This window comes from Gigantopelta aegis, chromosome 8 (assembly GCF_016097555.1).
Source record: "Gigantopelta aegis isolate Gae_Host chromosome 8, Gae_host_genome, whole genome shotgun sequence".
In the NCBI taxonomy this organism is placed as follows: Eukaryota; Metazoa; Mollusca; class Gastropoda; order Neomphalida; family Peltospiridae; genus Gigantopelta; species Gigantopelta aegis.
The window spans coordinates 15,749,145-15,762,453 of record NC_054706.1 but is presented as its reverse complement, the minus strand read 5'-3'; the positions used below and the strand labels follow the sequence as shown (position 1 = coordinate 15,762,453).

Sequence of the window (13,309 nt, the reverse complement as noted above, 5' to 3'; positions counted from 1 at the left end):
GTGGTTCCTGTCTGCTGGTTATCTCCTGTGGAGTGCCGACTTGAAGTATGCCTAAGTCACGTTCACGTTCCTCAGCTGTCAACTTTGCCATCACTTGTTTAACGTTCCCTCAAAGACTACTTCATAAATGAAAGTGGCTTTTCAGAGACCATCTTTTATAGCCCCAATCAGCATGATTTGCACTTTCAATTTACGTTTTTCATGCTAGGCATGCAATATGTTGTGTTTTGGTGTTGTGTTTCATGGAATGTTCAGGCAATCATTTTTGTAAGTTATTGGTCCTCATGCATGGTCTGTAAGGTAGTACGGTTCTTATTCATTGATATTTTTAATGCTGATATACGCCCCATTCACATTTGTTATCATCAACTGGTGGTGCGTTTTCAATGCTGTTCAGTATATTTTTTCTAACCTATATGCAAATTTAATGGGACCTATATAAGATCCAGTTTGGGCTACTACAAATATTAGGGCAACCATAAACAACTAGTATATAGACATATTAATACTCTAAAAGACTTGATGTTCAGGTACACGCAAAATTATTTAAAAACAATTAATTCAATTAATCAATTTTTAATTTGTTTCACATGCACTGTAAAAATCACCCATAGTTGCAACTATAGACAAAGTTTCATTTACCCAGGACTTATAGTTTGTTAGAAACTGGTGTAAATGTGAAACTTTAATGCAAAAGTTGACACTGTCGCCACCATTGGAAAAGTAAGATATATCTCACCTTTTACTTCCTCAAAGGTGAGTCAGAAAGGTATCTATTATTATAATACGCAAGGCTGTTTACAGTTACCCATTGTTCTGACCACTTCTTCTCTTGATATGTACTGCCGATAACACGTTTCTTAAGGATCTTTTTATGCTCAGGTCCAGTTGCCTACCATACATACACGCTAAATGTTGCATATAAAGATGAATTCTGTTACCGGTAATCACACTGTAATGGAGATCGGCATATGTTTTACTTAACACAGAAGCTGGTTGCTATATACAGTATCTATCTAGTGAGGCCATAAAAAACACTAATATTTTATTACGCTAAATTTAAGAGAGTCCTACAAGACATTATTCTGAAAAACATTTGTGCAATTGTTTTGTTGGTGATTAACTGAACTCAGAACAATGGCTACATGTATTATAACAACTGTTAGTTAGCATGCATGTTACTGCAATTTCCTACTAAATTTAATTGTCTGTAAAGCTGAATAACATCAAAATGTATCTAAGTATTATTTCAGCCAATCCTACAACTTAAGCTCTTTTTTTTAAATGTCTGATAATGTCGACCTTACGTCGCTAATATTTCACTTATATGGATTTCGTTAAATTTTAAGATCGCTAATATTTTATGATTTATAGTATTAGACTGTTGACAATTTGCAAACATGTGTAACTTGTTGACATTGAAGACTTTTTTGTGGTAATTCCATGCAAAAGTAGTGATTGTTGTGTAAAATTGGTGTACTCTAGCCAGGTTTTGTGGGTGTGCTTCTTTAAACCAATATCCTGGGAGAAAGAACTGAACCAAAAGGGGCTGTCCTTTTCTGGGTATGTTTTTCACAGGCAGGTAAAGATGAATAAAAAAAATCCATGGGCCTACTGATATTAATATAAGTGATGTAGCCACTAACGCTATATAGTGTAAACACAGTGTAAATAATTGTGGTCTGTGACCAGGAAAGAAAGAAAGACATGTTTTATTTAACAACGCACTCAACACATTTTATTTATGGTTATATGGCGTCAAACATATGGTTAAGGACCACACAGATATTGAGAGAGGAAACCTGCTGTCGCCACTTCATGGGCTACTCTTTCCGATTAGCAGCAAGGGATCTTTTATATGCACCATCCCACAGACAGGGTAGTACATACCACGGCCTTTGATATACCAGTCGTGGTGCACTGGCTGGAAAGAGAAACAGCCCAAATGGGCCCACCGACAGGCCAGGAAGCCCGCGTGTAAGGACATTATGCCCCATCTAAACCATCCTGTTGTGCACAGCAAGGATAACATGTAGTAAAATTATAATATTTTTTAATATGCTGAAATCATAAAATGACGAATACAAATTTATTAACATTAATGCTTACTATTACAAATGGATTAGTAATCAGTAATAATACATATAAACAAAAAAATCAGAATAAAACTCATCAACTTTCTGAAGTAAATGTTTGTCTCATTTAAATGACATACCAGTAGAAACATGATATTCCATCCTAAATTTCAGTCTGAGCATCCCTTCTAAATAATTCCTGATCTGCTAATGTAGCATATATATATGTACATGTATATACACAGTCAGTCTACAATATGTAATGAAAATTATATTTTAAGGCATAAAAATTTAGTTTAAAGCATTTCAAATTTTGTATTGGTTTCAATATATTGAACCAAATGCTACAATGATAAACAAGCATTTTGAGAGTACTGCTAAAGCAATACATGTCCCCTACCAGGCCCAACAATTTTTCATATCTGCTAAATTGAAGGGCCATAACTCTGAAAAGTGGGTAAATCACCACAAAACTTCAACTTGATCTGTAAAGCTACATACAAATGATAAAGCTATATACAAAATTTCATCTTGATATTTCCAAGTACTGCAAAAATCCGGAAAACAAATTTTCACATCTCCCAAGTTCAAGGGCCATAACTTCATTAAAAATGGGTAAATCGCCATGAAAGTCAAACTTGATCTGTAACAGTATGTGATAAACCTATACACAAAATTTCAGCTCTATATCTAAAGGTCTTCTGAAAATAAAGTCCGGAAAACAAATTTCCACATCTCCTAAGTTCAAGGGCCATAACTCTGTCAAAAATGGGTAAATCATCATGAAAGTCACACTTGATCTGTAATAGTACATGGTGAAACCATACACAAAATTTCAGTTATCTCAAAGCCTTCTGCAAAAAACGGATGGATGGAGATGAAACCTATAGTCCCCTCCGGTTGGACCAGTCGGGGACCAAGAAAAGAAGAACTGTACAAACCGTAGTCACTTAGATGATGACAAGTTCTATTCAAAACTATTTTGTATAATGCATTGGTCACATGATTCTTAAGCTGTATCCTAACTGGAAGTGAGTGACACAATTCTTTTTAGAAATCATTCACGTCAATTGTTGCATCCTAACTGCACACATACGGCACAACAGATTGATTTAGTCGAGGGAGAGACACAATTCCGATGGGAATTGTTTTTATTTTATTAGCAAAAAAATATATAAAACAATCAGACAAGTTTTTCTTGGGAGATTTCAAAAATTGAAGACTTGTCATTATGGTCGCATTTGGTTATGATATAAATATTGCTTCGCTCACATCTCATGCATCTGGTTAGGATACAGATTTTGTCTTTCACTGAACAATTTAAGGTATAGATTGATACCAAACAAATGAAGAGTTCAGGTGCAAAACGCGATGATCCTTATGAAATTGTATTGGGTAAATCCCGTTTTTTTGTGAGTTTTTTTTAATCAAAACGCGATATACGCCAATTAAAAAAATAATTTTTACTGTAAATGAAAAATGGATATATCGCGTTTTGCGCCTAAACTCTTCAAATGTTAATTGTATCATGATGCACATAAACTGTTAACATACACATATTACAAATAGCTGTGCATTAACCACCCACCCCACCCACACTTTTCCTTGTGGTGAGAACACAGGAAATGCCATATTTGAACACCTGAAATTAAACATTTTCCCTTTGGTTACAGTTCCAAATCTTACATAGCATCTTATTTAGTTTCAATGTTAGCATGATCCTTATTAATGAAGGTCCCTCGACTTTTGGGCGAAGTAGAACCAACACTCAGTCCGTAAAGACTGGAGTACGGTTCTTCTATTTCAGCATAGACATTCTCAGGGGTCGAATAATTGAACTGTTCATCAAGCATGCTTCTGTCAGACATGCTGCTTTCCACTGGGTCATAAAAGTGATATTCATCCCTGTTATAGGCTGGATTAATGTGGTGACTCCTGTGGTGACTCCTGTGGGCACGAAATTGCACAGGCTTAACAGGCGATGCAGATTTAGAGGTGTAACGCTGTGCAGGTTTTGCGTGTTTTGCTTTGTTTTTTCTCCTGTTAAAAAACAAAATTCAATTAATAATAATCATTTTCAAAATAAGTATATTTGTGAAGCCTGGTCTAAATTTTAAGATATTCAAATCAAGTTGTCTGCAACTGTATAAAGTTATTCTTTTTAACAACAATCAGGGTTTGAAACTTGCCAAAAAAGAATAATAAATGTTGGCAAATTATGGTAATTGAACCATATGAGAAAGATTTTAATGTGGAATACAAATATTAATAGTGACTCATATGTTATAGTTCTAAAAGAAGATAATATTATTTGGGCGACTAATGCCATTATTTTTTAATATTTAAGTCATTGGTCTCATTTGGTGACCTGGCTACAAGCCAATTCGAGCCCTGTATGACTTTTCGCAATAGCATATTTTTATATTTAAAAAAACTTCTGACACATTAGGCCTATATCCCAGAAGACCCAATAATTAAAAGTTCCAAAAATAGTTGACATTCTTTGTTTTTGTTTGTTTGTTTGTGTTAGTTTTGGGGGGAATTTTTGGTGTGGATAATCTGGTTATTATATATTTATTTATTTTTTAATAGCTACTTCTCTGCATATATTCCATTTCCAAAATGATTTAAATTGAATGATTTGTACTTGTGTAGCTAAAATGTATGTCGAAATTCTGGTCATGCAGGAATGCTCAATAATATAATTTCACAGGTTATTTTGCTACTGCAATTTTGATTTATTTTTAACAAGCATTGTATATGAACAATGAGTCACAATTCTTGCAAACAGGAAATATTCATGGAGTTCATATCGATATATGTCTATGTCTACCTAATACAAGGATGGGAACCAATCTACCTATTTACACACCAGGAACCTGGTTCTACCAGTAATTGTCTTGATGCCGTAAATGTTTGTTTTACGATTTGTAATTTATAGGTTTTTTTCAGTAAGAAAAAACCTTGGACAATGGCGAAGGCCCAGTCATTATTTCCCCCTTAGAGATTGCGTCATTATTATACACACTATATATTCTCGGTTTAAACAGCTGTTCGGTAACGTGATTTGAAGATACTGATCGCATAACATTACTTTGTCCGCCACTGTACGAACAGGAAAAGAGGTAATATTTTTTCAGATGATGTGGCATTGCACAAAGAATGATTAAAGACTACATAACGGATCTATTATGAGATAAAAAAAAACCCCAAAACCCACAAACGGTGAATCGCTGGAGAACAAGATGTTTGTATGTCATTGCAAAAAATCTATTTTTCAGTGTGTGTATTTTTAAAAAGTTTATTATTTATATATTATTTGAATAAAATCTAGTTGAAATATTATATTTTCTTCTTTTTTATGTATGTTATGTGGACATTTTTTTATTTGTGTGTTTTGTTCACTGCTTTTTAGTAAGTGGGACAGTTTTGGTGGGTTCGCAAGTACCTCGTCGTATCCCCCATGGCCTTTTTCATGTTTGTTGTTGATTTGTTGTTTTTTTAATTCTATTTTTAACTGAAAAAATTTCACAAAACTAAAAGGAAAAGTGTTTTAGAAATAACAAACGTTTTTATTATGTACAGGATGGGGATACTAGTAGTGTGCTGTCAGTTCGAACACACACACACACACACACACATTTGAGGGCCCCAACCTGCTAGTAGGGGTTCCGAGGCATGCTCACCCGGGATAAGTTTAAATTTCAGATGTTAAAATAGGGCCTATGGCATCTCCAGCCTTTTGGGCACAGTAACAAGGGAAAGGAGGAGAGCATGGCCCTATCAATGAACTTTTCAAACCTTGCCTTAATATTTATTGTCATTTTGCTGAATTGTTTTAGAGAAATCTCAGGTTTTGTACAAAGTATGAACAAAACCATTACAAAAGACACCTGGGTTATATGTACCCACCCTCCCTTAGTTGAACAAAACTATACAATTGTTTTCAGATTAAAATTAAATAATCTCTTGAGTTATTTAAGTGAAGTACATTTAAAGTATGTATATATTTCGTGTAGAATCCCCCCCCCCCCCCAATTTGATAATCTACTTATTAGTGAGTTGATGTTCATTGTTAAGATATAATTGTTCAATACTAATATGTAAATAATATCATGAATTACAGACTGTAGGAATACATGAAATAAAAGTAGAAATGTATTAGGCATAGTCAAATGAAATGCAAAATATTTTTTGATGGATTTGAACATATTCATCTACTAGATTTGATCTGATGGTGTATAAAACTTATGTGTACAAAACTGAAAAGCTGGATAATAATTGACAGAAATTTGTTTTGTTTAACGACATCACTGGAGCACATTAATTAATTAATCATCGGCTATTGGATGTCAAACATTTGGTAGTTCTGACTCGTAGTCATTAGAGAAAACCCGCTACATTTTCCTAATGTAGCAAGGGATCTTTTATATGCACTTTTCCACAGACAGGAAAGCACATACCACGGCCTTTGTCCAGTTGTGGTGCACTGGTTGGAATGAGAAAAAAACAATCAGCTGAATGGATCCACCAAAGTGGTTTGATCCTGCGACGCAAGCACCTTAAACGAGCACTCAATCGATTGAGCTAAATCCCACCCCAGATAACAGATTGTGTTTCATTGGGTATACTAATACATGTATCACTATATTTAATAGAAATATGAATGTTACCCACAAACCTTTTATATGTACTTATTGGTAACCTTTTCCTGCATATATAGTTATACATGTTTAAATGTATAAATCCATAGGAATATTTTTAAAATATGATTATTAGTGGTTTAACTATTACAAAACTGTTTTATTAACCACTTATATTTAGGATAACTAATGTTGTATTTGTATACCTGCTAAATGCATTACGGTTAGCACTTTATGCCAGTAATTTTTTTATACTTAAGTTAATTAGCGGCTAAGTTATAACGAATCTGGTGTAATTAACTAACACACTTTCACACTCTGGAACAATTTTAACCGTTCTCTGGACAGTGGTCTTTTGTTAGCTTCCAGGGTATCCGGGCCAATTTGTCTGGTCTTTGGTGCCAAGGTGTCCCGTTCAGGACCGCGACTGGCGGCTATAAAAGGGAGTAAGGGTTTTAACTCAAGGATCTGAACAGATCAGGCCCTTTTAAAGACCCCTATGGGCAACCTAGGGAGACACCTCAACACCAACTAGGTCCCAGTAACAAGCTACTCTTGGCGTACTAAAATCAAAAACATGTACAACTGTCCCTTTGCAGTTCGGGGGCGAGATGTAGCCCAGTGGTAAAGCACTCGCTTGATGTGCGGTCGGTCTAGGATCGATCCCCATCGGTGGGCCCATTGGGCTATTTCTCGTTCCAGCCAGTGCACCACGACTGGTATACCAAAGGCTGTGGTATGTGCTATCTTGTTTGTGGGATGGTGCATATAAAAAATCCCTTGCTGCTAATCGAAAAAGAGTAGCCCATGAAGTGGCAACAGCGGGTTTCCTCTCTCAATATATGTGTGGTCCTTTACCATATAACCGTAAATAAAATGTGTTGAGTGCGTCGTTAAATAAAACATTTCCTTCTTTCCAATTCGGTGGACCGGTAAAAAATGTGCCAAATTTCCTTCATCCAAACTGCATCTTTTTCTCCTTGGCATTAATCCTACAGGACATTCCAAATTCCATAGCACCAAACCACCCCCCCACCCACACCTGTTACCGATTCCAGTCGGGCTGCTGGTGCTCTCTTTCACCTGCCAGTACAGACAGTCCCTTCTCCGACCCACCCTAACCCTTTCTTGTCCTGGACAGAGCCTGCTGAGGTCGGCTTCTGTGCCCATGACAGGCTAAAACAGCTTGCTCTAAATAATGTGCACGTTAAGCACTATGACCTGAAACTGACCTTAACTCAAGGTGTCCAGTCAATGTAATTAGTGTGTAACAATGTAATACTTTTGACACCACTGGTGTCGACTCTGAATATCTGGCACTAAGATGAATCACCTTGGACAGATTTGTATTATGTTGGAGGTGGAGAGATTTTGACAGCGGGGCATGGTCAGATCCTTTTTCTTTTTGCTCAGAGTTGGTGTTTGTGTAATGTAAGCTGTGTCACTTTTTTATGCTAGGGGCCAAGTATCACTTATAAAGATTTAAGGGTACTACCTTTATTATTATAGATTTGTAGTTACTAAAGTCCAAGGCTATAATAGTAGAACTTTAAATGTTAGGGGATATCTACTCTTCATGTAGTAGTTCACCTGTTGATAGTAGAGAAATCGGCCTTAGACGTAAGGTGAAAATTATTATTGACATAATCCAAGTTATATTTCTTTATTTTGATTTCTCGTGATAGATACAATATCCTTTATAATTTAACTATAAACAATAGTTCATAGTTATATCTGAAATATAGAATTCTTGACTAAACCTGATGTTTAAATAAGCTTCTGTCACATAGATATGTAGCCTAAATAAATAAGTAAGATGTGCTTAGTTTTTTTTTCGTTTTTTTCTAGAGGATGAAATTAGTACTGGACTACTACAGAGATTATTTGTTTATTGAGACCTTTTTATCACTGTCGCGATGCCACTCCTAGATGGGGAAACGAGCTTGGAATATATGTAGGGGCATGGACACTGTGACAATATGTATTAAAATTTAATGTACTTGTGCTGTAAGCTGTTTAACAGATGGTATCATATATCTACCGACACGGAATTTACTAAAAAAACAAACAAATGAAATTTAATAGTCATCAATTCTATTCTTTAATGAAAACAATTTCAAAAGTATAACTGCACACTTCTGACAGTGTGTAAACTGCACAGTCATTCTCCATGTGGAAACAAGAAGTGTGGAATCTCAATGGCATGTATGCACATACAAATGGACTACTCTTTTCGATTAGCAGCAAGGGATCTTTTATATGCACTATCCCACTGACAGGATAGTACATAGCATGGCCTTTGATGTACCAGTCGTGGTGCACTGGTTGTGACAGGGAAGAACCCAATCAGATGGACCAAGAAGGTTCGATCCTAACATCAAAGCACCTCATGCAAACACTTTATTGACTGGGCTAAATCTTGCCCAGTTTTATAATGAATATCAATTACATTTGCCACTGGCAATGAAATTATCATGGAACATCAAACATTAAATGATGTTGGGTTTTTTTCTTTGTTCTTTTTTAAATTATGTAATTATATAATATTAATCATGTAATGCATTAACTTAAAAGGTACAATTATTCCACACTGGGCACCACTTTCCAACTTTTTCCAGACAATATAATTAAACTTTTATGATTTATGCAGCACAAGAAAAAAAAGAAAAGAAAGGAAAACAAACTGATAACTACTAAACTAATACATACCAGACCCAACAAAGATTCTTATCTTCTAAGTTCAAGGGTCATGTAAAAAATGAGTGAATCACCATGAAAGTCAAACTTGATCTGTCACAGTACATGATAAAAGTATATATAAAATTTCAGCTAAATTTTTTAATATTTTGAGGAATTACAAAAATAAAATAGAAGTCCAGAAAAGACATTTTCATATATCCAAAGTCAAGGGCCATAACTCTGTGAAAAATGGGTAAACTGCCATGAAATTTGGGACAGATGGATGGACAAACAGATAGACAGACTGATGGATGGAGACAAAACCTATAGTCCCCTCTGGTTGGATTGGTAGGGGACTAAAAAAACAAGTTACACTATTAAACATGTAATTAGTTTAATATGAAATTGTTTTACTTTCCATTGAAATGTCACATAATTACCTGCATGACCAGTTTTTGCTAGTCTCATCTTGAAAATTAACTTAATCCAGGTCAGTTAAGGAAATGTTCAGTCTCGATACACTTCTATGCTTTCTGGTCAATAAGAATCATAAAATTAATTGGGAATACCTCAGCCAACTGCATTATAGATTTTTAATCTCCACTATAGTCTCAAACCGGCGTCGTGGTTAGGCCATTGGTCAACAGGCTGGTAGGTACTGGGTTCAGATCCCAGTCGAGGCATGGGATTTTTAATCCAGATACCGACTCCAAACCCTGAGTGAGTGCTCTGCAAGGCTCAATGGGTAGGTGTAAACCACTTGCACCGACCAGTGATCCATAACTGGTTCAACAAAGGCCATGGTTTGTGCTATCCTGCCTGTGGGAAGCGCAAATAAAAGATCCCTTGTTGCTAATCGGAAAGAGTAGCCCATGAAGTGGCGACAGCAGGTTTCCTCTAAAAAATCTGTGTGGTCCTTAACCATATGTCTGACGCCATATAACCGTAAATAAAATGTGTTGAGTGTGTCGTTAAATAAAACATTTCTTTCTTTCTTTCTATAATCTCAATCCAAAATGTTTGCCAACAAGCCATTGACATGTCGTGTGGGATAATTATGACTAAATTACCACTCATGGAAAGTGAAAATAGATGCCAGATTATTGCACATTGAAATCAAGAAAGAAGGAAGGAAATGTTTTTATTTAACGACGCATTCAACATATTTTATTTACGGTTATATGGCATCAGACATATGGTTAAGGACCACACAGACATAGAGAGGAAACCCGCTGTCGCCACTGGATTAGCAGCAAGGGATATTTTATATGCACCATCCCACAAACAGGATAGTACATACCACGTCCTTGAGCACTGGCTGGAACGAAAAATAGCCCAATGGGGCCACCGACGGGGATCAATCCAGAATTGACCACGCATCAAGTGAGCGCTTTACCACTGGGCTACATTCAGCCCAAATCAAGAAAGAGATCACTAATCAAGATTGTGGTTTTCGCGAGTCTCGGGCTCCTGGAATTGCCTCAAAATCGAACACTCAAATATGTGCAAAAATGGCGACAAATTTTACCTGCAACATTAAGAATGCACCTTTAAACTTTAAAGGCTTTTGTAAATATACTCTTTTGTTTGTGGATACAAAGAAAATAATTTCATCCAACTAAGGTTGGAATGGCTTTAACCAGGATAAAACCATCTTAGGAAGTAACCAATTATTTCATTTATTCTGCAATCCAGCAGGAATTAAGAGTTAATTTAATTAAGGGTCTTTAAAAATAAAGCAGCGTGTACTGTAATGATCAATTAACTGTTAACAGCTAGATGTTTCACACGTTCTGATAATGTGTTAAGTCTCACCTTTTTCCTAATATGCATACAATGACAATCAACATCATGATGCATGATCCTCCACCAACAGCAGCTCCTACAATGACTTTCAGCTGTACACCTGGACTGGAATCTGGAAACAGAGAACTGACAATAACACCAACCATAATATACTTCTGAACATGCTTACTGTGTCTTGATGCCTTACAATAACTCCAATCATAATATACTTCTGAACATGCTTACTGTGTCTTGATGCCAACCACTTTGGGACATACCTTTCTTCGTTAAAACATGTAATAATGTATATATATATATATGTATGTATATATATATATTTTTTTATATTGATAATAACTCCAATCATAATACACTTCTGAAAATGCCTTCTGCATTTTGATGCCTTACAATAACACCAATCATATTATACTTCTGAAAATGCCTTCTATGTCCTGGTGCGAAACCACATTGGGACAGACCATTCTTATTTAAAACATGTAATATATATGTTAAAATTTTTTTTTTTACATTGACAATAACACCAGTCATAATGTACTTCTGAAAATGCCTTCTATGTCTTGGTCCCTTTTTGGTCAATTGAGGAAAAACATTTCAAATACAAAAAAGGGGATTTACAAAAATAATCAATACCAGTACATTGATCAAATTAGTGTTCCCATTTTATATATATCTTCATCATATAAATCATTAAAAACTATACAAAAACAATTGTTTTATTTATTTTAGCAAGTTTCTCAATGTCTCTTTCATTGGTATTCCTAAAACCCCGTTCTCACTTGAACGATTTTTTTACGCGAATTCCGTGCGACCACCAAATCGTACAGGGCGTGCGGGAGTTGCACGGCAGTATGTTGATGTATTTCGGACATGTCGCATGCCGGTGCGACATTTTTCAAATGTTTAAAATTATCGTACGGCTGTCTCTAGGTTCGCACTGGTCGCATAGAGGTTGCACAGCAGTCGCACGGCAGTATGATAGGTCGCATGGGAGTCGTACGTGAGTCTTAAGGGAGCCGAAATGTGCGACTCTTAGCGGACCCCCTGTGACTCCCGTGCGACATCCATCAGACTTCCGTGCAACTGTCGTCCAACCTGTGCAAATCTCATGCGAGCCCGGTGCAGAAAGGCAGTCACATGGCAGTTGCACAAGTGAGACTGCGCAGGTGGGGAGGGGGGGGGGGGACCTAGGTAATTCGTACGGGAATCGCACGGCTGTACAATCTTTTAGTCACACCGCAGTTGTATAAAAAATCGTTCAAGTGAGAACTGGGCTTTACAATACATAACACAATATCTTGCAGTTTTAATACCCCTCTCCTTCGTGTAATGTTTTGTGAGACCACCCCCACTCCTGCAAATATGTTGCATAATACTTGTCAACATTCCCCACCCTCATGTCCCTGTCAGTCAATTCAGTCCCTGTCAATCAATTCAATGTCATGATGATTGCAAGATTTTGTTTTCATATTTTACTTTGGGGTCTTTAGTAATACATATATGTTAAAGTCTCACTACACAGATCACTTCTGGGTCCGTTCATCATGATCCACTATAGTTCCTAATTGTGACACAAGTTATGGTCCACATATTCACTTCTAGGAAATGGTGAAGAATTAAAACAATATGTATGTTTAATGGTAAGCCTTCTGGCTGTATTTTGCCCATGTTATTTTGTAATATTGTGCATGGGTGTATAGCGCAAGAGACAGCCAGAGTGAATTGGTTAATAAACCACCTGTTCAGACTGGTACTACAGCCAGATGCAGTCATATAGCAAAAAACAAAGACGGAAATGTTCTCAATTTTGGTGTGAAAATAAATGCTTATATAATATATGTTCACAATGGTGTATGTTGTTAGTGCCAATGAGAACCCGTTCTATTGGCAATATTCATTTGAAGTTGGGCAATTTAACATGGGTTTAAATGGAAGTGAGACCTAAAACAAAATGGCCATGACTGGTTTCATTTTACTTTATGAATTAAAATTACACTGCACAGTAACAACCACCACTTCCTTCCACCCACCCAAATTACGTTTTGTCATGCATCCCACAATCCCCACTCTCCTGAGTGCATGTTGCGTAATTCTCGAATGGCCCCATTA

The 13,309-nt window shown here is 36.2% G+C and overlaps 1 protein-coding gene across 1 annotated transcript in view; it reads right to left on the bottom strand.

The window, feature by feature from the left end:
- Window positions 1–2,862: 2,862 nt before the first annotated feature.
- The window catches only part of LOC121379510, a 133,559-nt gene continuing 123,112 nt past the window's right edge, over window positions 2,863–13,309 (bottom strand). The window contains exons 34-35 of the mRNA XM_041508154.1: window positions 11,213–11,315; window positions 2,863–4,115 (exon numbers count right to left, since the gene is read on the bottom strand). Of these exons, the coding sequence (XP_041364088.1) occupies window positions 3,770–4,115; window positions 11,213–11,315 (449 nt within the window). The 3' untranslated portion in view covers window positions 2,863–3,769. The remainder of the gene's footprint in view (window positions 4,116–11,212; window positions 11,316–13,309) is intronic.